At 41.1% G+C, this 26,657-nt stretch overlaps 1 protein-coding gene across 1 annotated transcript in view; it reads left to right on the top strand.

Moving 5' to 3' along the window:
• The window catches only part of NALCN (sodium leak channel, non-selective), a 293,487-nt gene that overhangs the window by 255,207 nt on the left and 11,623 nt on the right, over positions 1-26,657 (top strand). The window contains exons 28-39 of the mRNA XM_077753896.1: positions 5,328-5,448; positions 5,534-5,632; positions 11,230-11,323; positions 11,832-11,938; positions 12,148-12,222; positions 13,235-13,354; positions 17,022-17,090; positions 18,002-18,150; positions 18,923-19,016; positions 20,645-20,777; positions 21,445-21,560; positions 23,496-23,653. Coding sequence (XP_077610022.1) covers positions 5,328-5,448; positions 5,534-5,632; positions 11,230-11,323; positions 11,832-11,938; positions 12,148-12,222; positions 13,235-13,354; positions 17,022-17,090; positions 18,002-18,150; positions 18,923-19,016; positions 20,645-20,777; positions 21,445-21,560; positions 23,496-23,653 — 1,335 coding nt within the window. The remainder of the gene's footprint in view (positions 1-5,327; positions 5,449-5,533; positions 5,633-11,229; positions 11,324-11,831; positions 11,939-12,147; positions 12,223-13,234; positions 13,355-17,021; positions 17,091-18,001; positions 18,151-18,922; positions 19,017-20,644; positions 20,778-21,444; positions 21,561-23,495; positions 23,654-26,657) is intronic.

Raw genomic sequence — 26,657 nt, 5'->3', positions numbered from 1 at the left:
GTGAAATTTGCTTTTAAAAACAATTCAGTACAATTTATACCGGGTTTTTATTTTTTTTAAATACCAAAGAATTATGAAAAAAAACCACCACAAAATAGATGAGCCTGGCTGTGTGGCTTAAGCTGGAGCAGAAAGTACATACACACAAAGATACCCTTATCCCAGTGCTATCTAGAAAAGAGGTCTAATTTATATTAAAATAAAATATTAAAGAAACATAAAAAGTTTATTTTTTGTGAGGTGAAAATGCATTATTATACCATAAATAATTTATTAATATCAAGACATCAAATGAGGTGTATTTTTTTTCCTACTGTTTTGGAATTTTGGCAAAAGCTTCAAAGCTGAGGTCACTAAGAGATAAAATTTCATTATATTCCAAAGAGAGCAATGTGCCAGGCCCAGCTGAACTTCCTAAAAAGATTATCCACATCGTCCCCCAGCTCCTGTAAAAGAAAACACTTTATACTCAGAGACAGGATGGTGGAATTCAGTGAATTCAGGAGACGGTGCTGTGGTATCTCCCTCTTTACTATGGGAGGAGGTGAAGGGTGCTTGTCTCCCCAGCCATGTGAGGTCCCCCATGGGGACTGCCTGCTATCCGAGATTGGTGAGGCAGGAAGAGACACTCAGGTAGGCAGGCTGCTTTTCACCGTCAGCCAGGGGAGGGTTATCAGTGTTGGAGGCTCCAAGTCATCACTGCCTAGGGCCAGTGATCTGGGCCATCTTGATGGAACTCTGCTCCCAAGAGCTGTGTGCTGGAGAGAGGGTGCTCCTACTGAGAGGCTGTGGAGATGTTTCCAGGAATGGGAACCGAGAGTCCCCTGAAAACTACTCTCAGCAGGAATGGCATAATGAGGCACTCTCATGCTGGGGGACGTTTCAGAATATAGTGTATTAAGAGAAAATTTGAGGTATAATAAAGCCAACAGATCAAGAGACGACTGCCATTGAAGAGCTAGTTTGTTACTCATAGTTTCCAAGAGGATGAGGCAAGCCACGCCCCAGGAGGCCACACAGGGAAGCCTCAGGGTCAGTCATGAGGCAGAGGGAAAGGGAGAACTGTGGACAAGAGCCTTTATTGTAGTTTCCTTGAGTTGGAATGGGTGAGTCAGGGCAAGTAGGCTTAGGATTGGCTAGTTGAGTAACTTTAGTGGGCTCTGGGACACAAGGCGTGTCTCCAGTGGTCTGCAACCTGGTGATCAGGGCAGGTGGATACTGGCCCAAAGGGTGGGAGCCTGATAAAGGACTGTGGTCTCTGGGTTGGTTTGTCTGTATTTGAAAAGCAAGCCCTAGGAGCCTGGGTGGCTCAGTCAGTTAAGTGTCCAACTTTGGCTCAGGTCATGATCTCGCAGTTCATGAGTCCAAGCCCAGAATTGAGCTCTGTGCTGACAGCTCAGAGCCTGGACCTTGCTTTGGATTCTGTGTCTCCCTCTTGCTCTCTGTCCGTTCCCCACTCGTGCTCTGTCTCGCTCTCAAAAAGTAAATAAACATTAAACAAATTTTTTTGAAAACAAGAAAAGCAAGCCCTAGAAAGAACTCTTCCCAAGAGGGTGGGAGGGTGATGAGAGAGGCAGAAGGCTGAGGCAGGGTGATTCAGGCATTCTATCAGGTTGTCCAGAGCAAAGTGTGTCCAGCACATGCACATAGGGCAGATGTTAAAGTATTGAGTGTACAGAGGTTAGGAACATGGCAGGCAGCATTATCCATGAAAGAATAATTGCTATGACCAGAGCAACGGTGGCCAGTGGCCAGCAGTGTGGAATTTAACCCCATTTCTCTAAGTCCATGTGCATCCCACCCCCCTCTTGTAAGAATCAGATGGCGGCCTGAAGAGAAGGAGGGAACAGATGGCCAGCCCTCTTCTTCCCTCCTCCGACCATGGGTCAGGCTGAGTGCTGAGCATAGAGTCCTTGTATGGGTTCTGGGAATAAGGGTTTGATGTAGAACAAAGAATGTAGAATGAGACTTGTATCTTATACAACTGAAAGTGACCAAAAAGCTTTGGGATCTCCAGGATGTCAGGAAGGAAGCTAGAACCCATAGGAAGGCAGTGTTGGGAGAAAAGTAAACCTATTACCAGTTGTATGCTCTGGCATTCAGCTTGTTCCATAAAAATCCAAATTAACTGAAATGCAGTGTTTCACGTAAGCTATTATTTGGGGTTTCAAGTTCAGTGGCACTTAAAAAGCATAAGCTGATAGAGGGGCATCACTTGAACACTGTAACAATAATGCTTGTCCATTTGCCCAGAATACCGTGACTTGGGTCAGTTTTAGTAAAAAAAAAAATCTTCTGTCAAATAAGCGTCAGCTATAATCATGATAATTTTTACATTTTCCTTTGTTAGTAAGCTCATCAAGAGTCAGCAGCCAAGATGTTATAGTTTTATATTGGCAAATTTATGATTAAGAAAATTACTTATATCTGGAGAACTGGCATTGGGGAATGCTTTGATAATTATAATTAGGAAAGCTATAAATATGCACTACCTAATTCAAGAGATAGTTAGGCTTCTATATTCTCTGTTCAGATGAATACATTCATCTTCTTCTGAATCACTCAGACTTGATGAGATAAAAATTACCTTGGTAAAAAGTATAAAATATATATATTACAAATATTGTGTGTTTTGTTTTAAGCAGAGGTCTGGGACATAAGAAATGGAATGCATAAGAGATATCAAAAGAAGTATTCTCTTTCAATAAATATATTTATTGAGTGTTTACTGTTCTCCAGACGTTATGCTGTTACTGGGGATAAGCTATGGCTCCCAACCCCTAGGAGCTTGAAATGTAATAGAGAACAGAAAATAATATTACAAATAATGTAATATAATTTGCTAAAGGCTTTGATGCTACATAAATAACCCCTTAGCTCACTGAAAGCTTCTCAGTAGTTTATGTCTAGGTAATTTTAAATTATAAGATATCAGATCAGATTATTATAGAGTCTACAGCTTAGACCATTTGAGTACACTCTTTAAGGAGCATATGAATCTATCTTACTTTTGTAAGTTTGACAGAAACATGACTACTTCCAGCATCTTGGAAGGGCCATTTTGGATAATGCCGTCCCCTCTATTTCTCCATCCAAGGGCTCAGGCTGAGCTCCTCTCCTCCTGGGGGTCTCCATCTTCCCAGAGGAAGAGCAACCCTCCTTACTGCAATCTTGGGACCTGGGAGCACTTTTCACCGGGAGGTAGAAGATGAACTAAGTTGTAAGGTTAGAACGAATGTCTTAGTTTTTTCAGTTGGATAGACAAAATTATAATATTTTTTAATTTTTAAATTAATCGAAAAAGATTATATTTAAACAGGCTTCCAGATCAAAGAAGGGCAACAGGAAAATTACAACAATGGATTTAGGTTTGGGGTTTACTGAAGTCCTCTGTAGTTATAAGTAAAGTTTAAACCTTTCCAATTTTAGTGGCATGAACAAAGCATGAACATCTTAAATGCTTAAAACTGATACTTAGAATTTTAATGTGATGTATTTTTCCAACTATGTAAGTCTATGATCCTCCATTTTATTTTTCTTGGTTTAGCCTAAAAGTATATTTTTAACATCTTCTAACTTCTAAAGGATGTGGAACATGAAAGTACTTTGGGATGCTGCAAATTCAGCTAAAAAAGCACTTTTACATAAAGAAAATGTATGGGTAAGAAAGTTCAACGTCGGATCTGAGAGCTGGCTCACTTAGCTTAAAAAAATCCTTATTCAGGAAAAGTGTGGTATCTGCAGAATCCTTACAGCTTCTGTCTGCTGTAAAATATATTAGATTTAATTGAAACCCCCAAAGGAAAAAATATTGGAAAAAACCAAGAGAATATGCTTATACTCTCATACTTAAAAAATACAAATTAGAATCCCAAAATAGGAATTTCTGAGTGGGGCTTTTGCACTATGTGGAACACTTTTCTACCAATCAGTCTTAAACCATAAGAGCAAGTCAGTTTAGTTGTATGGTTTCTTATTAGATNCTAGGTGGCTCAGTCGGTTAAGCGTCTGACTCTTGATCTCAGCTCAAGTCCTGATCTCAGGGCCATGAGTTCAAGCCCCACATTGGGCTCTGTGCTGTGCATGAAGCCTACAAGAATGAAAGAAAGAAGAAAGAAGAAAGAAAGAAAGAAAGAAAGAAAGAAAGAAAGAAAGAAAGAAAGAGAGAGAGAGAGAAAAAAGGAAGGAAGGAAGGAAAGAAAGAAAGAAAAGTGTAGGAAAATACTAACCCAGATTTTCTCCAGACTATCACATTTTATGAAGGTTAAATTTTGATAAATGAGCTAACAGGAAAAAATGACCAGAATATCATTCAGCGAGGCTTCTATAGGCTTACTCCTTTTAGTAGTCCCAGGGCCAGTTCTCCATCAACTCAGGAAAGACAGTGTATAGTTATCTAGGTCTTGTCATTATTTTAAATAGTCTAATAAGGGGGAAAAGAATAACACTGAAATCTTCTATGGACAACAAAAATGTTAGCCAAGACCCATAATGACTAAGGGAGATGTAATACAGTAAAAAAGATCACTTTCTTTCGTGGGAAGGAGAAAAATAAAAACATGTCAGAAAAAACAAGAAATGTGACATGCCTCCTCTAAAAAAAAATAAATAATAATAATAGTGGAGCCAAAGTGTTCTTAATACCAGCAATCAAGAGTGGGTTTAGACAACATACTGCAGTGTTGGGGTCTACAAGAAATCTCTGTTGAGAACACCCAGAGTTAATGAGAAAAAAAAATCCAACTGGGAAAGAATGATCTGGAAACATCTAGGCTACGAGTAAACACCTCTTGCCACTCAGGCACTTCCAAATGCATCACTACTTTACAGAGTGATGTTCCCATGATGTTACAGAATTAAAGAAAGTGGCTAGATTTACTCTTTTTATCCTTTATATAGTAACACCAGGAATGGTAATTTATACCTTTCGAAAAGTTTTCAATTTTAAAACTATTGCAAAATTCATATCCAAACTCCAGCGCCCCTTTGTGATAATCTCCTGTGCAGTTTATAACTAGAAAGTATACTTCCTACTTTCCGTATAACCAGGACGAGCCAGAAACGTCAAGGAACCTTTAGAGCCAGAACTTGAGTTGCTGCATTTTGTTGTTTGTTATAAACACCCCCATGATTAACTAATAACTAATTAAATTTTAAGAAATAATAACATACTCATGCATTTTTATGATGTAGTAAACGAATGCCATCTAGCTGGCCTTGCAAATGCGAAGTACACCATGCACCCAGGATTGGAAAGAGCTACAGATATTTGCCCTAGGGTGCTTCTCATCGGAATTTCACAGAACATTCCTCTTTCTGACTTGCAGGGCAAATCCTCGGAATTTTAATTTTGACAATGTGGGAAATGCCATGCTGGCATTGTTTGAAGTTCTGTCCCTGAAAGGCTGGGTGGAAGTGAGAGATGTTATTATTCATCGTGTGGGGCCGGTAAGCAAGCGCACGGAATCCTTTGAATGTGTCAACAGCTGCTCTCATTTGCTTTGATGAATAACCGTATTTTTCATTTATACAGATGCATGGGATCTACATTCATGTGTTTGTATTCCTGGGTTGCATGATTGGACTGACCCTTTTTGTTGGAGTAGTTATTGCTAATTTCAATGAAAACAAGGTAAGAATTCTTGGTCTGAATACCGCAGGGTTTATTCTTTTCTAGCCTCTTGCTTTGAGCTCTCTTTTTCTCACACGGCATGAAGTCGCATTAAACCATAATGTGACTGGTGTAAATAATCTCTATAACTATTTTACAAGCTACCTCATCGCTGCCTTTCAGGCACATTATTTAAGAGCACAGCTCTCTCGCTAAATTTCCCCTTTTGGTGATGGTGTCATTAATTCGCTGACAACTGAAAGGCTCGTCTCCTATTGTTCAAATTGAAAGGATGTGCAGCAAGTTATTAAAATACAATAGCTGAACTAATTGAGCACTGATTGCAGACAATACTACTTTCACACAATATAAATTGGATGCTTCTTTGTAACGCCATAGGTGAACTCAGAATGTTGATGGGGTTGGGGGTGCAGTAGAAAATGTTAAATCCTAATTCATTGAATACAAAGAAGATTTTCTAATTTCATATAAACACTTTACATACTTTATGAACTTGGGAAGCGTGCTGAGTTCATAACGGCTTTAATGATCAGTATAAGAGCTCCCGAATGGGAAGACAGCAAGTGTAGTTTCCTGTCAAAAAGTGAGTTTGGAGGAGAACATTCTATGTCATTCTTCTGACTATGGCTGATGTGCCCTCTGTTATGTAACAGTCAGTCTTCTGGAATCATAATAATCGAGGCACATACAGCTTTTGAGCATTTACTATACGCTAAGGTTTACATATGCTACTTTCGGTTCTCACAACTCTGAAATGCACAGTGAAAGAAAACACAGAGCTTACAGAGGTGGCATGACTTGTCTGGGGCTTTTAAGGTGTATAAATGAGGCCACAATTCAGAAGCCCAGTGCCCACTCTGCAGAGTTTGAGATTCTTCCAATTAAAGAGTATAAAAATGTCAACCGTTGCTCTACACTGAATTAAAGCTACATGTGCCACTCCTGTGATTCATGGCCGGGACCGAATCATGCGCAAGCATATCAGAGCCCACTGGCTAGAGCAGCTGCACGTGGGACTGTATCATTCATGGCCCCCCAGGCTCTGCAATGTGTGGTTCCCAGCTATCCAGTCAATGGCCACCTTTGATGTGGGCCTAATGAGGACTTCATTTCATGGGGGCTTTCAAAGGGTGTGGCTTAAAAATCCCCACTTTGGGTTCTAACACTACTTCAACCCACAGAAACATGGGATTTTATCCTTCCTTTAAAGAAGGAAGGATAGAGAGAGATCATATTGCCCAGCCCCCTATTTTACTATAGCACATGCATACATGAGTGTCGTTAAGCCCTACAGTATGTTCAATTTTATACTAAGCAGAAGGAGGAAGATGGGTCTTTTCAGATGCCATTGAGCCTTGGCACTGGCTTGGACACTGGGAATTCCTGAACAAGAGCAGAAGCTGGTCAGTCAGTTAGCAGAGAGCTTAGGCTCTCTCGCCCCAAACACCTTGATAGGTCCCCTGAGCAGACACTGATTTCAGGAGAATCAGGTCCCGTGGTGGCTCACAAATCAGAGACATAAATGCAAACAACATAAAATGTTCAAGAACCAGAGAGAAATATATAATCAATTGCAGCTCTTGAGCTTGGAGGAATGGCTGAAGTAAGCAGAGTATCAGGAGGTCTACTCACAGTACTGGTGTATTAATGTTCCAAGGGAAGAAAAAAGCAAGCATCTTGGCCTCAGGAATGGGACATAGACGTACACTCAAGTGGGTGCTGGGTGCTTACAGAAAGAGGAAAAGTAGAAGAAAACATTAGAAACTTGATTATTTAACTGATGATGCAAATTTATGAATTATATGAACCATTTAGAGGGGATTTTTTTTTTCCAGTAAGATTTTCAGATAGTAGCACATGAGCTGCTGTATAACAGCATTTATTCATATATTATTTAATCATCCAACAGATTTCTTTGAGCACTTACTGGTGCCAGACACTGTTCTTGACCCTGGGAACATGAAAAGATAAACACACAAACTAAACACTAAACACATAAAGATTTCTGCCCTCACAGAGCTCACATTCTAACGGTCATACCAAAGGTATGTAAATAGATTTCCAAATATACAGGCAATAGGGAAACATAAAGATATGGAAAATAAGGCAAGCTTTGGGGACATTTTCACAATTCAGAATTATGCAAAATTATGTCTTCCCTAGAAAAAGGAACCTTGTTTAAAAAAGTTCAAAGTTTATACTAGTAATATATATATGCTTAATTTCTCAATTATGAGGTAACAGTTTGATTAATAAACTTATTGTCACCATAATAAACTTCCAGAGGTTTTATGATATTAATGATCAAATGATACCACCATGCTTATTATTTTTTTGGTTCATTTCGGAGTTCAGCTTTCTAAAATATTTTGTTTTGTATGATAAAGGAATAATACGAATATCTCTAGCACCCAGAGAACCCAAAATATCTGTTTGCTGTTAGTAAGAAAAATGGTTTAGCAATATTATATCAGAAATATTAAGTTAAAACAAATATCATTATTAGGAATAAACAGTGTAATTAGATAACCGCAGAAGAAGCAAATTACCAGCAAAGCATAGAACTCCTGAACCCTAAAATATGTGAAGCAAAAATTAACAAATTATTTTAAAAAGCCGGCAAGCCCAAAATCATAACAAAAGATATTAATATATATCTCTAAGAAACTCATAAACCTGCAAAGGAAAAGAAATATGAGATTTGACACAATAAAAGCATTTGATTTACTGGACATATGAAAAACCCTGAGTCCAACAATTTTCAAGTATAAAATGTATTCTCTTCAAGGCCACAAAAAAATAGTTACCGAAAAATTGGTAATGTACATAACATATTGTCTACATTAATAAAAAAAAGGTAACAAAAGATTCCTCAAAAGTTGGAAATATTAAGACAACATTCTAAATAATTTATGAGTAACAGAAGAAATTAAAATAGAAAATCATAAGACATTTAGATAAATCATTTATAAAAATCATATATAAAAGCTCACAAGATATAGATAAATCAATAATTAGAGGGAAATTTATAACATTAAGTGTATGTTCAAGAAAAACCAAAGGTTATTTAGTAAGATGACAGATATCCAAATCAATAAATTATAATAAGAACAACAAGGTAAAATGGAAGAAAGTAACAAAGAACAGAAATTAATGATATAGAAAACAAAGATATTATAAAAGATTCAAGAACGACAAAAGCTGATTCTTTAAAAAAAAAAAAATTGACAAACTTCTCTCCAGGCTGAGCATGAATAAAAATGGGGGACAGGAAAGTAAACAAGCTATAGTGAGTCAAACAGGATGGGAAATGTTACAGGGATAGATAGTTAGATTTAGAACAGAGTCAAAAGCCTCAGGAGGGAACAGGTATATATAAAAAAGTAGCACAACAAATCAGTGGAGAGGATGAGACCATTGATAAGTGATGCTGGGGTCACTGAGGGTCTAGATGTAAGAAATTAAACAGAGATCTCTACCTCACAGCATACTCAGAAATGAATTCCAGAAGAATGAAAGATCTAGCTATGAAAAACCATTTTCAACCATGTAGAATTTATTTTTGATCCTGGAGGAGTTGTGGATTTCTCGACTTTAACCATAAAGTGGAATTAATAAAGAAAGAAATTTATAGATTAGATTACATTAAAATAAAAAGTTTCTGAGACATAATAGACATGATAAGCAAAAAATATTTTTAGAAAACAAGCTAAGACGAAGAGAAAATATTTACAATTCACATAACTGACAGATTAATATCCACAATATATTAAGAATTCCTATAAAACATCTAAAAGTAAATATCCAGATACAAAAATGAGCAAAGAATATGAACAGGCAATTCACATAGGAAGATACAAGAATTATCATCTCTATTTACTCATAGAAAAAATGTTTTGTCTCATTGATATTAAAACTAAATTGGATAGATCTCCCACCCAGCATGGCCAAATTAAAATATCTAACAATATCAGGTACTGGCAAGAATATTAGGACATGAGAATACATGGAGATGGCTAGCAGCAGATTTTCTTGGTTACTTCTTTTTGGACAGCAACTTCACAATATCTGGTAAACCTAAAGATGGGTAAATTCCTAAACCCCAGAAATTCCTCTCCTAGAGATTTGCTATGAAGAAAATCTCACAGATATTCACCATGAGACCATATACATGTATGTACATATGCTTACTGCAGCATTTTTATACCACAGAAACCTAAAGCAAATAACTTCTGATATATTTGTACAGTGGGATACTCTATGAGCAGTTAAGCCAATTAGATCTGGTGTCTAGTTATATGCAAGGTGTAGTGTTCGATGAAGATAAAAATAAACTGCATAAATAAGCCCAGATTGAATACCATTTGTATAAATGTTTAAAATTCAGGGGCGCCTGGGTGGCTCAATTGGTTGGGCGGCCAACTTTGGCTTGGGTTATGATCTCACGGTTCATGGGTTCGAGCCCTGCATTGGGCTCTGTGCTGACAGCTACCTCAGAGCCTGGAGCCTGTTTCAGATTCTGTGTCTCCCTCTCTCTCTGACCCTCCCCTGTTCACACTGTCTCTCTCTCTCTCCAAAATAAATAAAAAGTTAAAAAAATAAAATAAAATTCAAAACAAATATGTTCTTATGTATTGGTATATACACAAACAGCAAAAGTCTGAAAACAGTGAGGACACATCCTTGAAGGACAATCATCAGCTCTGTAGAAAGAAGGGAAGAATGGGAATGGGGTGGGAGTTCAGTTTCTTAAACTATACTTCTGCTTTTATAAATTAGTGTGATGAAATGTCACGTAATATATTTACATGCATTATAATAAAGTACTCATATATATATATATAGTATAGAATAGCTGATCTTATTTAGCCATTTGTCACAGTATTAACTCTTAAAGATTCAAATTCTGTGATTTCGTACTACTTAAAAATAGTTTTGCAATTGAGGCCCCTGGGTGGCTCAGTCAGTTGAGTGTCTGGCTCTTGATCTCAGCTCAAGTCGTGATCTGTTTGCAAGATTGAGCCCCACATTGGGTTCTGCGCTGACAGTGTGGAGCCTGCTTTGGATTCTCTCTCTCCCTCTCTCTGCCCCTCCCTCACTCGCCTTCTCTCTCTCTCAAAATAAATAAATAAAAAGTTTTGCAACTATATGTATCAGAATGATTTTTTTTAAAAAAAGACACGATCCCCTTAACCAGAAGCAGCAGATTGATGAGCTATAATTTTGCTGCAGCCTTCCCCACCACGAAATGCAGGGAAACTAACCACTATTAGAGGGGTATCTCTCTTTGAAAATTTGACTGTGTAGAGAACCTTCTTTAGATGTTCCCAAACCTGAATATCATACATGTTCAAAGATGCCCGCTGAAGGCTGCTAGATCTTCTCGAAGGCCTGTGGCCACCCTTTTGGGGACTCCTCTAAAGACCAAATTTGAGAATTGTTACCATGTCTATCGAATCACCATGGTATTTGAAGAATATCTTTATCTTATACCCCCAAATTAGTCCTGTTGCTGTCATCACCACACCCCATTTGCAATGTCCTTGGTGTGGAGTAGATGACATAAGGCCTTTTTCTGCTTTCCTTTGTTTATTAAGGGGACGGCTCTGCTGACTGTAGATCAGAGAAGATGGGAAGATCTGAAGAGCCGACTGAAGATAGCACAGCCTCTTCATCTCCCACCTCGCCCGGGTATCAAAGATGCTCTGATTTTATTCATGTTGGGCACCAGTGTTCATGATTCCCCAGGAGTCTAAGATTTCAATTAAAATAATAATCGTGAGGCCACTAGGCGGTTGTGCATAAGTTAATATAGAAACAGGTTCCGAACTACAGATCTCTCCATAGGCTATTAAAATCAACCACCCAAAGGCTGTGCTTCAGTGCTCTCAGGATAAGCCCTAATGAAAAAATGAATTTTTAAATAAAATATATTTGTGCTTGCCTCTTAAACATATGAGTGAAATGTATTAAACTGACAGAAATTGAATGATGCGGTCCTCCTTCCAATATAGACGGCGTCATGCACCGTCGTCTTAAATATTCAGAGCCAGCCATTCCTGCAAAACACCACACAATAGATTGAACTATAGGGGGAGAAAAGTAATGAGTTTTAAAATGAGCATTAAAGGAAATGAAAGACAAGAAAGTAAATGTGACCTATGTCTGAAATGCCCTTGCCTCAACCTTTCTTTTGCAGATAATGATGGTTTTAGAGCTAAGATGTATGACATTACCCAGCATCCTTTCTTCAAGAGGACAATTGCATTGCTTGTCCTGGCCCAGTCGGTGCTGCTGTCTGTCAAGGTACTTTATTTCACACTGAAACTCTGGGAAGGACTTTTTTCTTCATTGGTGCTTCCAAGAATATTGCAAGGGGCCATATCCATCCACAGGCTACGTTCTTTGGTATAAAGAATTAAAATTCAGAGTCATGTTCAAATGAGAAAAGGAGGGGAAGGTCTTTATGTGTCTGATGGGTGTGGATAAAGACCTGGATGCTGTTTCTCTTACAGTGGGATGTAGAGGACCCAGTGACCGTTCCTTTGGCAACAATGTCGGTTGTTTTCACCTTCATCTTTGTTCTAGAGGTACGGTAATGAGCCAGCAGGCTCTGGGGGCTGCGGTGCGCATTGTAAAGTAAAACAGTGCCCTCCTTTGATAGCACTGACTTTCAGCTCTATGTTCCATTGCTTTTGAAGCCTTTTTTGGGGGGACAGGGGTAGCATGCTCTTAGGATATTTCCCTTTTTAGGCTGTTGTGCTTAACTTGAACAAAGATTTCACTTTACATTTCAGATTTTGCTAACTGCAGGAATTGCTAACTGCTGTTGATTGTTGTATCTGCATCTTGGCCTGTCTGGTTATGTGAGTTCAAATATTTGTAGCGAACTTCACAAACCACTGTAATTCAGGGACTCAAATTGCAATGCGGTGGCCAAGGGAGTTGGCCCAGACAAGATCATTTTAATATATAGTCTGTATAATATCACTTTCCAGTGCAGTTTTCTCTGAAATACAAGCAGATTCTTATTTCACCCTGTACTGGTTGATGTTTCCCAAAATCTATGGTCCTTTACTTGAGTAAGAAAAATGTCCTGCTTTCAGAACTAGTCATAATTCTGAGAAAAATAAAGGAGAAAAGAGCATGGAGAATATAGATTTGTAACCTACCCAGCTTTAAAATTTAGGTAGTGAGTCAATCTATATCTGTGTCTATCTCTATCATCTATCTCTCTAATCTATCTATCACCTGGTAATAATTTCTCTCTGTGGTTTCTACATCGTCTAAAAATATGTGCCTTAATGGGGTGCCTGGGTGGCTTAGTCGATTGAGTGTCGAACTCTTGATTTCAGCTCAGGTCATGATCTCACGGTTTGTGAGTTCAAGCCACACGTGACACTTTGCTCTGTCAGCTCTCCACCTCTCTTCCTCTCCCTCTCTATCTGCCCCTCCCCTGTTCTCTCTCTCTCTCTCTCAAAAATAAATAAACATTAAATTTTTGAATTTAAAATAATGTAAAAGTATGTGCCTCAAGTTAACACATTTCAATATATGTCAAACATTCAGCCTCTATTTACTGTCTTCATTATCTTCTCCCAGGTTACAATGAAGATCATAGCAATGTCACCTGCCGGCTTCTGGCAAAGCAGAAGAAACCGATATGACCTGCTGGTGACATCGCTTGGCGTGGTCTGGGTGGTACTTCACTTTGCCCTCCTGGTATGCATGTAATAAAAGTTTATTTTAGCTAATAACTTCGGTTCTGGTAACCCTGTTTCCGGTCCAATTCACTCCATGTCAGCCTACCCTCATGTGTCTGATTAACTTTCCTACATCCAGGTTTGACCGTAATAGGCCCTCAGACGTGCTTGCACATACGTTCCCCTACACTCTCCACACAGACAAAATTTGGCTCCTCCGAGTCCTAGAGAGTGCAAATCAGAAGGAGAACCTTAAAGATCTCTGGTTTAACTCTCAAAGGATAAAAACAAGAGAGAGAAAGAGAGAAACATTATGGAAACATTATGAGACCTGCCTAACTTCACATACAAGCTGGTATCAGAAAAATCAAACCCAATTTTTTTAACTGAAATATAGCATCGATGTGGCTACATTATAATCATTACTTCACAGTGGGATTCTCAGGCATTCTTGCAGCCTTATTTTCTACTAAACATCCACTGCCATTTCTCTAAAGCATATCATTCTCTATGTCTATACCTGAGTTCTCACTAGCTTGCCTAAAATGCCTTGAGCTTCTCCAACCTCCGTTTAATGTGAGGTCCAGCTCAAAACCTACACGCATGGGTATGCCTGATTGAGATCTAGAGCTGCGCTATCTAATAGGAACAAAATGTGACCATGGATGTAATTTCAAATTGTCTAGGAGCCACATTAAAAAAAATTAAAAAGGAACAGATGCTGGGTACCTGGGTGGCTCAGTCAGTTGAGCATCCAACCCTTGATTTTGGCTCCGGTCATGATCTCACAGTTCATATGAAGCCTTGCATTGGGCTCTGTGCTGACAGTGGGGAGCCTGCTTAGGATTCTCTCTCCCTTTCTCTCTGCCCCTTCCCTACTTGTATTGGCACTCTCTCTCAAAATAAATAAATAAACTTTTTTTAAAGGAACAGATGACATAAATTTAATAATGTATTTTAACCTACCATATCCAAGATACTTTTGTTTCAATGTGTCATCAATATAAAAATTATTAAGGAAAGAGGTTACATCCTTTTTTTGACACTAAACCTTTGATTGAGTGTATATTTTATATTTACAGCACATCTTAATTTAGACTCACTGCATTTCAAATGTTCAGTAACTGCATGTTGCTGGTGGTACCATACGGGGCCATGGAACTCTAGAAGACCTTACTCTGGGCTCCACCATTTTCCAAGCTTGATTGAGTCATTTGACTTCAGTGATCCTTTGTTCCCTCCTCTGAATTTGGGGATGTAACGTCATAATCTGTTCATTCTACATGGGCATTATAAAGATCAAGTATGTGAAATTTTTCTTTTTTAATTTTTTTTAATGTTTATTTTTAAGAGAGAGAAAGACAGAGAGCAAGTGGGGGAGGGGCAAAGAGAGAAGGAGACTCAGAATCCAAAGCAAGTTCCAGGTTCTGAGCTGTCAGCACAGAGCCGGATGCAGAGCTCAAACTCAGTAACCATGAGATCATGACCTTAGCCGAAGTCGGACACTTAACCAACTGAGCCACCCAGGCACCCCAACACATGAAAATTTTCTAACTGTAAAAAGTACAACCTCCTAATACATTATAAATACCTTCTCTTTTTTGTTAGTCTTCCTCAACAATAGCCAAAAATAATATTATCATATTTCCCTGCTGTCTTCTTCTTCTTTTTTTTAATGTTTTATTTATTTCTAGGAGAGAGAGAGAGAGACAGCGTGAGCAGGGGAGGGTCAGAGAGAGAGGGAGTCACAGACTGAAACGGGCTCCAGGCTCTGAGCTGGCAGTCAGCACAGAGCCCGACGCGGGGCTCAAACCCACGAACCGCAAGATCATGACCTAAGCGAAAGTCGGACACTTAACTGACTAAGCCACCCAGGCGCCCCTTCCCTGCTGTCTCTATCTGTCCTTCAATCCAGGAAAGTCATGCCAGGAAAGTCCCATCAGACAGAGAACCCATTTATACATCACAAAGGGTGTGCTTTAGTATGAAATTTCTGTGCTCAGGCAGGTAGGTATTGAGTGTCCTTCTTAAAACAACCATCATCTTCAGCATCAGAGGCTGTGCCAAGCGTAGGTGGGCCCTCAGGCACCCTGATCCATTTCCTCAAACAATGAGTGGTTTTGAGCACTAAAGATGTGCAAGTCACCATGCTGGGAACTGAGAAGAATGCACTGATCGAAACAAAGGCAGTCATTCCTCTCTTGGACATCACAGCCTGGGAAGTTTGTGTTTTGTTTCATTTTAAAGTTTTAAGCCAGGATGTTTAATCATGATCCAAGAGCCTGGGGTCCTTTGGGACACTAGGCATTCATGGAATGCTCCCAAGTCAATGAGAGTTGCAGCCATAGTGAGGCAGATGGAGGAGAGACATGTGTTCCTGCGATGACACGGAAGAGTGGGAGATGGCTGCATCACAGAGGTCCTGGAAAGTGTCCCTGCAGAAGTGATGGTTGGGTTTAGCCAGTAGGAGGAGGGTAAGTTGGTGGCCGTCCCTATGACGGAATGCTACGGGAGGGAAACAGTGGGCCTGGAGTTGAAGGAGCCAGGGGCACAGGGCACAAGATCTGGATGGGACCTCTCAGGACGGGATGAAGGATGGGGGTGTTGTCCCTTCCAGCCTGCAAAGCGAGAAAAGCATCTATAACAAATTTGGAACTAACATGGAAAAGGGCAGCAAGGTCCATGTTTTTAGCCTTCCCTAGACAAATAAAGCCAAAAACTACTTGGTCCAGAAGAAGCATAGGGCAGGCTTCTTAGTCCTAGATGTCCCAGAGACGACACGTCACACCAAAAAAACTAACTTGCCTATTCTGCCCGACTGCTTTTGTTCTTCCCCAAGAACCTTCGATCCTGGAAGAATACTCCTCCTCCACTCTGTTTTGCACTCTGTGTGGCCTGTTGTGAAGGAAGGCACAGTATTTGTTCCCATCTGAAGTTATTTCTGTGCAGACACATTCATTTCCTTGGACCTCAAGGATATTCACCAGACCCCCTTCCCCGGGGCCCATATGTGACTGTTGTCATTTGGCGAGGCGAGGCTCCTTGAGAAAAGTCATGCTTTGGCATCGGTTTAATGCCACAGTTGTTATCGGAGCTCTAGCTGGTGGGATCTTTGTTTCCGAGATGAAGCTTTCTTACTCATAAAGCACACCCAGTCATCCCTTGCTGCCAACCACACACTCGAAGAATGAGCTGGATGTGTTTCCGGGCAGGACAGACATCTCTGAAGTCAACTTACGCGAGTGTGGCGGGCTGGTCTCCAAAGGAGGAGACCTTCCGAGACCTTCTGGAGACCTTCCAAGAGGAGGAAGCTAGCCTCCTGCAATCTCTTCCAATGCCAGACCTTCTTTGCCAGGATTCCTGCATTTTGGGTCTCATTTGACCATCCTCAAAAGACCCGGTCACTATTTTATGTAAAACTTATTTTAGTTTTAAAATACAGAATTCAGCTGAGCAAAACAGAGACTGGAATTTCATTTAAGATTTGATTTTATAGCTAATATTTATTCATGAGTTTTGGCAGTGACCTTTTCGGCACCTTTTAAAGATAAATTTCTTATACGGATTTTCACATTTTATTAAACTAATTACTCAGTAGACTTCACAGAGGACTTAAGACGAAAACCAGAATTGTAACAAGATCTCTTGTGCACATCATGAGCGGCTCTCTTCTGTTTAAATTTCAGAACGCGTATACCTACATGATGGGCGCCTGCGTGATTGTTTTCCGGTTTTTCTCTATCTGTGGCAAGCATGTGAGTACGTTGTAAAGGATACTATCAAAGGTTGCGTATGCACAGAATAAAAGAGCCATGCCAGTTGTCCTTCTGGGTCTTCAGGGCACAAGTTAACAAATTGCTATCATCCTCAGTCCAACTGAGCAAATATTAAATATTAAAATGGATCGGTAGCTTAGTTATCTTGTGATATATTTCCTGACATTTTTGTTGCTTTACTTATTCTTCCTATTTGCTAAGTTAACTCAGTCATCAACTAAAGACAACATATCAAGCATGAAAGCAAAAACCAACGGTCTTTCTTAATACTTCTTTATTTTTATTGTTTTTATTTTAATAAGGTGACTTCACTGCAAAGAAAAATCATCTCTGATGAAGATTTGTGATTCTATGATCCCAGATTTCTTTATATTCTTTGTTATTGTTTATGGATACACTCCACATATATTTTCCATTTTTTAAAGTAGTTTCCTTTTTCACTGCTGACCTTATTTCATATACATTCCATATATTCCCATATCCAACACATTCTATTGATGGGATTTAGTATTTTGCCATTGGTTAGGCTTGTTTTTGTGAACATCTGTTTGTGGGGGAATTCTGCATCTACTTGGTGATAGAGGCCGAAAATATACAGCCCTCACCATAGAGACTCGGGGATCAAGGAAGAGAAAATGGAAGGAATTTTAGGAAGGGGCTTTTATTAATTTGACTGAAAAGGCTGGACAGTTGGAAATACATGTTGAATTTCTCTCTAATGTTTTTTGAATAATTTTTAGATTTAATATCCTTTATTAAGAACTAATTCAAAGCAATTTTAAAATGAGGGTCACTCTTGTGCCCATCTGCTTACCTGTTATTTACTTCCCGGGCTCCCCATGGCTAAGTGAATTAAGTATTCATTTCCTTCTCCCCACATCTCCGTACAGGTAACACTAAAGATGCTTCTCCTGACAGTGGTCGTCAGCATGTATAAAAGCTTCTTTATCATAGTAGGAATGTTCCTACTGCTCTTGTGTTACGCTTTTGCTGGCGTTGTTTTATTTGGTACTGTGAAATATGGCGAGAACATTAACAGGTTGGTGTGGGTTTATCTCCCTATTCATTTATCAAGCAAACTTTTATAGTCATGAAATNGAATTTTAAATGACATTTTTCTAATTAAACACAGTCTACGTATTTACTTTAGAAGTCTTATCTCCATAATATTACCATAATATAATGGGAACCCATCATTCCAAATCTACCACCACACAGGAATAACCACTTGTAATTTCCCGGTGAATTTCTATCCACCTACTGCCAAAAACAACATATTCTTGTTTAAATTACTCTTTGAGATGATTTGGGGTTTTCTTTTCTTTTTTTTTTTTTTAAAGAAAGCGAAACATGGGAAATTGTAACTCCCAAAATGGTTACTATATACCAAAAGCATTTGTCAAAGATTATCTCAAATTTTGTGGCAGCACCTCATAGGGTTTTTTTAAAAGTTTTTTTTTAATACAACAAATTAAACACAAATGTGTCTTGTTGCAGAGATTACTTGCTTGATACCTGGCAGCTCTACTTTTTTATCAAAATCCATGCAAAAGAAGGAATCACTTTTACTTGTCAAAGCTAGAACCTTCTGCCATTCAAGATGCATGGCCACAAACTGGTGGCCCCACACTAGGGTTGGGTTAGATGGCTCTGCTTGAGGGCAAGTGTGAATAACAAATTAAGAGTGTAACCTTCAGACATGGTAACTGAACGACCAAATCTGCTCCAAAATCTACCTGTTTCAGTGGTAACACCTTCCTACTTCATGCCCAACTATATTACCCACATTCTGGTTTTTCCTCCTTAATTAGGCACGCAAACTTTTCCTCAGCTGGAAAAGCCATCACCGTACTGTTCCGAATCGTCACCGGCGAAGACTGGAATAAGATTATGCACGACTGTATGGTAAACTCCTCATCACTAACAGCGCCTCAACTTAGAACCAAATGAAACTCTTTGCAATGCAGAATTGGCACCCTTAGCCTGTCGCCGTCAAGACTTTGTGTACAAAACACGTATCCTGGTTGTTTAGTCCATAAAGTTGCATCCTTTCCCACTGCAACGTATGGCCACGTGCAGGAAGAATACCCAGTGAACCCGGCTTGAGCTATTGTAGTCCCGTCTGGCAGATATGCATTATGTTGGCTCTGTTCTTTCCCTCCACCTTTAACACTTTGGCAGTCAAGTACAAACAGGGGAGTTCCGCTTCTTTAATTGAATTTATTCCACAGATCTTCACTGAGCACCTGGTTTGCACTGGGCCATCTGCTAGGAGCTGGGGCTTCCATGACTCCAGGGCATGCTCGCTCGGGGCGCTTACCTCAAGGCTCTGAGCCACACCCTCCCTTTGGTGTCCTTCCTTTTCCTCACGGTCCTTCACGTCTCCCTTAAAACACCAGCTCTGTCACTAAGATCGTAGTGATGTGTTCCTACAATGCTCAGTGCTTCTCCTTTGTAGAAATAGCTGTAGTGAGTTACTGGCTTGATTGTTCCATCTGTTTCCTTTCTCTCAACCTCCAGAACAACTCTGTCCAAAAGAAATTCCTGCCATGATGGCAATCCACTCTGTCCAACTCAGTAGCCGTATGTGGTTTCTGAGCCCTAGAAATGGGACTAGTGCACCCGAGCAATTGAACTTTACATTTTATCGAACTGTATTGGATGTTCATTAACATCCATTTACATTTTCATAGGCACATGCGGTCCGTGGCTCCCATACAGCTTTAGACTGTCCACATCGTGAAGGAGGGACAGATTCTATGTCTTGCTTACCAGTCTGTCTCTAGCACTGGGTATAAATCTAGCACAGAGTGGGAGCTAAAGAACTCTATGCATGAATGAATGGGGACAGAATTTCTCAAATCAAATATAAACGTGACGTGAAGCAGAATTAAATAACTTCTAAATATACAACAAGCAGAGTGCTCTGGGAATGCAGAAGAAAGAGCTAGTCTCTCTGGCTGCAAGAAACCAGGTTTCTCAGAGGTCCTGTCATTTTATTGAGCCACTAAAGATGGGGCGTGAGGAGGGCTTTTGATAACCTGAGTGTGGTCTTCTGTAAAGTCCCATAATGGTGCCCCAAGAATAAGGATTACTGGTTTCTTCTTACACAACTTGAATGTGAAGTTGGTATGTATAACAGATCTTCATAAAGCTTAGCCCATTAGTTAGGTCAAAGAAACTTTCTAAATGCTTTTTCTGACTTTCTGCAGCTCCCAACACAGCTCCCAACCACTCAGCACCAGTGCAGGAGGCAGAAAGAATGCCTCTTGGAAGAAACCAGTTCACTTTCACTGTGCTTCTAAAATGGCAGTGAACTTGGGGTTCCCTGAGACTAGAAGTGTAGAATAAATGAGAGATTCTTTTTTGATTTTTGCCACGGACGATGTGCTCAATGTACGTGGCTTTTGAGAGATTAACTTTGAAGTTAATTATATTTTATATGGCGAGGAATAGTTCACCAGCTACAGCGGGTGCGTGGAAATTCATATTCTTCACTCTGACGCCTCCTCCCTCTCCCCCCTCGCCCCCAGGTCCAGCCTCCCTTTTGTACTCCAGACGAATTCACATACTGGGCAACAGACTGCGGGAATTACGCTGGAGCACTTATGTATTTCTGTTCATTTTATGTCATCATTGCCTACATCATGCTAAATCTGCTTGTAGGTAAGTGATGTTCGTTGAATCTGTTTTAATATCTTTAAACCCAGGTACTTAGATGATTACGGACAATTTGCAGGTAATTATCCCAGATTGCTTGGGGTGGGTGTTTCATGGCATTAATTATAAATTGTTGCCTCTCGATCCAGAAGCTGAAAAGACCTTTGAAAGGCATGTAAATGACAGTTGATTGCAATTTCAAGAGTTGTCCTATTAATTACGATCATTAATTTCAAAAGAGCTCTTCTCATGGAATGAGTTGAAGAAACCTCAGAGAGGGCTACCTTTACGACCTCGGAACATCACAGTTATGTTTCTGAAAGATACATGGTGTTCCCCCACGTGTGGGGCCACCAGAACCCAATCTGACCTTTAAAATCTGCCCTGGACCTTTCAACTAAGAGTGAAAGCCAGCTGGCATGGGTATCTCCACACAGAATGTGTGCTTATGCTCATGACCCTCGTGTTTTGGAAAGGCAGGAGCTGGAGAAATAGCTTAATCCAAGTGTAAGATATGCCAACTTGGAAAACACACTAAAAAACACTGTAGAAATTTGGCTTGTGATGTAGGTGATAAAATCCATTATTTATAATAGATGTTTTGCTTTTTCTAAAAAATGACAGATTAGCATAATTATCTAACTTCTCGTTTTTTCTTTTTTTCTTTTCTTAGCCATCATTGTGGAGAACTTCTCCTTGTTTTATTCCACAGAGGAGGACCAGCTTCTAAGTTACAACGATCTTCGCCACTTTCAAATCATATGGAATATGGTGGATGATAAACGAGAGGTAGGAAAGGGGGCCACTGCTTCATGCCCACCCCAAAGAGACTCCCCTGCCCTACCGCAGATGTTTAAGTAGTCTTGACATCACCAGCAGACATTTGCTGAATTTTGAATGGCTATTGGTGAATTGAACATTGAAGCCGTTATTGACCGTTCAGCAAAATATGCTAGGAAGGGAGAGGGACAGAATGGTCCCCTGTCCAACCATGGATGCCCTCTTGTTTGGACATTCAGCAAGTCACCAAGGAAAGGAAACCAAAGAAACCCTGAGCAGGAGAAGGGGTAAAGTTCAGATCACCAGAGCAATGGTGTAATACAGAGCCACAAACAGCAATCCTGATTAGAGGTGCAAAGGAGTCAACTTCGTGGTTTCTGAAAGTTATTTTTAAAATTATTTTGGACTTATTATTTGAATGCTTTCACCATAAAGCTTACCCAAGTTTTCCTAGGATTAGTCAAAGCAACAGCACCTTCTTCTTTAGCTGTTGCTGCTCTTCCTCTTCCTCCTTCTTCATCCTAGCAAATAATCAGGCCTTGTTCTGGGTGCTAGGGAGATAGCAATGAACACAGTGGAAAGGCCCCCGTGCTTATAGAGCTTCTATTCTAATACGGGGAGACAAACAATAAAATGTGAAATAATAAGTATGATAATCATTATTATCTCAAGAAGCTATAAAAACTTTGCAGACGGTAACATGGTAGACACCAGTTGGATTGGAGGGCAGGCTACTTTAGCGGGGTGGCCACGATGGTCTGCCTGGGGAGGGGTTGTTCTAAAGCAGACATCCAAAAAATAAGGAAGGTTCTACTACGGGAAAATCTGGAGGAAGGTCCAAAAACAGTTGCAGGATGAGTTCACAGAGGGCATGAAGACCAAAGAGCCAGAACAAGCTAAGGAAGGGGCCATCTTGAGCTAGGCCTGCACAGTAAGGCCCAGCTTCCCCCACCCCTTTTGTCTCCCTCTCCCCAACACCCCCCACTTTTCTAGGCACCAGTCTCAGGGGGGCTTCCTCTGAGACAGTGACCTGCACGTGTGCCAGCTGGCCCAGCTCTCCTGTCTCCCCTCGATCCACCAGCATCTCCAAGACCACTGCCTGTGGGAACCTGCTTTCCTTGGATGTACACGTCAAAGATGGCGCCATGAGTCACGTGTTAAGGCGTTACTAACTGACAGGAATTCGTGGGTTCCCCATGTCTCTGCCTCTAGCTCAATGCCTTAATTCAAAGACAGAGCCGGGCTGGCAATGTAGATTATGTTGCCCGTAAGGGAACAACACGTATTTGATATTCCAGAACCTGGAGCTGCTCTGACCAGATTCTCTTGTATGTAATTGTTCCAATAATGGGGAAGACCTGAAAAGGAGTGATCATTCCCTGGAAGATCCACTTATAAAAAATGTCTGGAAGTTTGTAGCGTCCAGGCTAAATGAAGAGGAGGATCGTGTACATACGGATGTTCTACTTTTGTGATAACGCATTAGCAACCCACTCAGCGTGTGTTTTGGAGAAGCAGAGGAGCATAGGCTGAGTCAGTGAAACAGGTCCAGAGAGGAAAACCATGGGCCAGGGAGGCAGAGGAAGAGCTGGGGCCGGGCAGGCAGAGGGCCTCCTAGGCTCTGAATGCTGCCAGGTTATGAGATCCCACAGAACCAGAGAAGCACCAGCGGAAAAATCTAAGTACTCAACTTTCAGTGTGGTGCTTCTCTCAGTAAACACCCCGCACACCCAGCCTCCAGGGAGGCAAACAACTTCCTTACTTCCCAGTGCTAATTATGCTATCCTTTAAGAAGAAGATCTGGTGTTGTTTTTCTTTTTTTGTTGTTTTTGGTTTGGGTTTTTTTTTTTTTTTGGGTTTTTTTTTTTCCCTCTGAAAACAGAATCCCAAGCGAATTGTTATGGCCTAAGGATGATTTACCAGTTACTGTGCTCTGCTCCCCAGGGGGTGATTCCCACTTTCCGCGTGAAGTTCCTGCTGAGGCTGCTGCGGGGGAGGCTGGAGGTGGATCTCGACAAAGACAAGCTTCTGTTTAAGCACATGTGCTATGAAATGGAGAGACTGCATAATGGCGGGGACGTCACTTTCCATGATGTCCTAAGGTATGAGAGGGGCTTTTCACAGCCTTGTGTCACTGAGCTGGAGTGAGTGCAGAGACCAAAGCTGTGACCTTGTGAAGTACAACCAACAAGGAGGCTCACAGCCCAAGATGCCACTTTCACTGAGGAGATAAGGCGAGGCCACACCGCTCAGGCTCCGCACGACCTTTGTCGCTGTTCTATAAGGGCCGTGTCTGAGTGAGTGCCTGTGAGTGCACAGGACGGGGGAGAAGCAGTGGCCTGACATCCCCAGGGGTGCCCTGTATGACCGAGGAGACCCTGACTGAGAGAGGTGAGGGGCTTTCGGGAGCACAGCCGTCCCTCGTTCTGTGAGGAAGGAGCTGGTTTGGGAGAGTTGAGTGACTTACTGTTACACAGCCTCGGTGGCCCAGCTGGAGCTAAAATCCAGATCTTCTCATTTGCTCTGTGATGCTGGCCCCCGTTGGTTGGCAAGCCACATGTTCTAGACATTCAGTGAGTGCCCACACAGGACAAAGCAGACGAAATTCCATAAACAAGTGTATTGTCTCACAGTCCTAGAGGCTGGAAGCTTGAATTCAAGGGGCCGGCCGGCCATCCTTGTAGAAGCATCACCTCGATCTCTGCCTTCATCTTCATGTGTGCGTGTGTGCGTGCATACACGTGTGTGTGTCCAGATCTTCCCTTTTATAAGGACACCATTCGTATTGGATTAGGGACTCACCCCATTCCAGCTTGACCTCTTCTTAACTATCACATCTGCAGTAATCTATTTCTGAATAAGATCACATTTTGGTACTGGGGTTGATGACTCCAACATATATTTTGGGGCGGGGGAACAATTCAATCCATAACAGCTTTTTATTTTATTTTTTTTTAAATATTTTATTTATTTCTAGGAGAGAGAGAGCGTGAGCGGGGAGGGGGGAGGTCAGAGAGAGAGGGAGTCACAGACTGAAACAGGCTCCAGGCTCTGAGCTGGCAGTCAGCACACAGCCCGACGCGGAGCTCGAACCCACGAACCGTGAGATCATGACCTAAGCGAAAGTCGGACGCTTAACCGGCTAAGCCACCCAGGTGCCCCCATAACAGCTTTTTAAACAGGAATCTATAGGGGTGCCTGGGTACCTCAGTCAGATAAGCCTCCAACTTCGGCTCAGGTCATGATCTCACAGTTGGCGGGTTCAAGCCCTGTGTCAGGCTCTGTGCTGACAGCTCAGAGCCTGGAGCCTGCTTCGGATTCTGTCTCTCCTCTTCTCTCTGTGCCCCTCCCCTGCTCGTGCTCTGTCTCTCAAAAAATGAATAAACATTAAACAAAAAATTTAAACAGGAATCCATGGATCAAATCCAGAGGTCAGTGGACTTGGAAATAATTACATCCTTATTGTCATTCATCACTCACTGAAATGCAGCGTTTTCTTCAGTGACGAATGCAGGCAGCAAACCCTGCAGTATTACCAATACCTGCATCTCTGTCACCAGCAGAAATCATCGATAGTTTCAGATGGCATTGCTGACGTGGCTGATAATCTTAAATATCCTTTATACTCACCAGTGCTTCTAAGTTATCGTAGTCATTTGACCTCAGCTAGATGTTATTATTTTATGCAATAATAAAGAAGCACTTAGGTTACTCGATCACCATCTTTTAAAAATTTCTAAAATTAATTTTATTCCTTTCTTATTAAAATAGAGCTGACACACAATTGTATTAGTTTCAGGTGCACAACATAGTGATTCCACAACTTTGTATGTTTTGCTGTGCTCCCCATGAGAATAAATATTGCCAGTCTCCATACGACACTATTGCAGCATCATTGACTATATTCTCCGTGCTGCACTTTTCGTCCCGTGGCTTGTTCATTACAAACCTGGGAGCCTGTATCCCACTCTCTCCTTCGCCCTCTTTGCCCATCATGCCCCCCACCCCGCCCCCCCTCGGTGACCACCAGTTTGTTCTCTGTATTTATGGATTTGTTTCTGCTTTGTTTGTTTTATTTTTTAGATTCCACGTGTAAATGAAAACATATGGTATTTGTCTTTCTCTGTCTGACTTACTTCACTCAGCATGATACCCCCTAGCTCCATCCATGTTGTTGCAAATGGCAAGATCTCATTCTTTTTTTATGGCTGAGAAATATTCCATTGTATATGCACTACATCTCCTTTATCCATTCTATCATCACCTTTTTAAAGAAAACAGTATGAGAACTGGGATTGCAATATAATTGGTTTCCTTGGTAATAAGATGTACTTTATTTTATGCATTTAAAATGTTATTCTATGAAAAGTCCCATAGGCCCCAATCTCAAAGAGGCCCACCCACAGGAAAAGCTAGGACCTTCTTCTACCAGTGACTACTTTCATCATGTTGCAGATACTTGACGGGTGAAGGGTTGGGTGTGGTGTCACACATTCGGAAGCGCTCAGGTGTACAGAAATATGCTTGGGACTGAAAGTTGAAAATGAATAAGAACAGGAAGGACCCGGGAGAAGTTCTCTCAAGTTCACCAATTTACTTCCCACTCTTCCCTTAGTCCAGGAGCAAGTTAAAGGGCAGGAAAAGAACAGGCAGAAAGTACATGTGACTGGCAGAGGATGCCATCTCTCTCAGGATGTCACCAAGGCTTTCCTCCTGGTGACAAATATTTTTAGGCTGAAAGTGAGAGACACGTAGACATACCGCTCGCATTAGCAGTTATCATCCAGCCTCTCTGGGACACAGCAAAGGAGCTGATAAGACGGACCCAGGCAAAGCCCATGAGGGGCATAGGTTGCCTCTCTCTATCCCTGTAGCTCAGGAAATAATGAAAACAGTTTGGCACTGATGAGATTCTGAATGAGGCAGGGAAGAGAGGAAGAGCAAACACATGTCCTTCCTCCATGGAGGGAAGAGCCCTAGCAAAGGAGAGAAGGTCGGGGTGCCAGTTCGGCATGGGGAGGACTCCCGAGCAGCTCCGTGCTGTGAGGTGGGCTGCGGAGGCAGCACTGAGCTCGCTGGAGGGGCAGGCGGGGCTGAGTGCTCACC

The sequence above is a fragment of the Crocuta crocuta genome, unplaced genomic scaffold (assembly GCF_008692635.1).
Source record: "Crocuta crocuta isolate KB4526 unplaced genomic scaffold, BGI_CrCroc_1.0 scaffold31, whole genome shotgun sequence".
NCBI classification, from domain to species: domain Eukaryota; kingdom Metazoa; phylum Chordata; class Mammalia; order Carnivora; family Hyaenidae; genus Crocuta; species Crocuta crocuta.
This window is presented reverse-complemented; position numbering and strand designations above follow the sequence as displayed.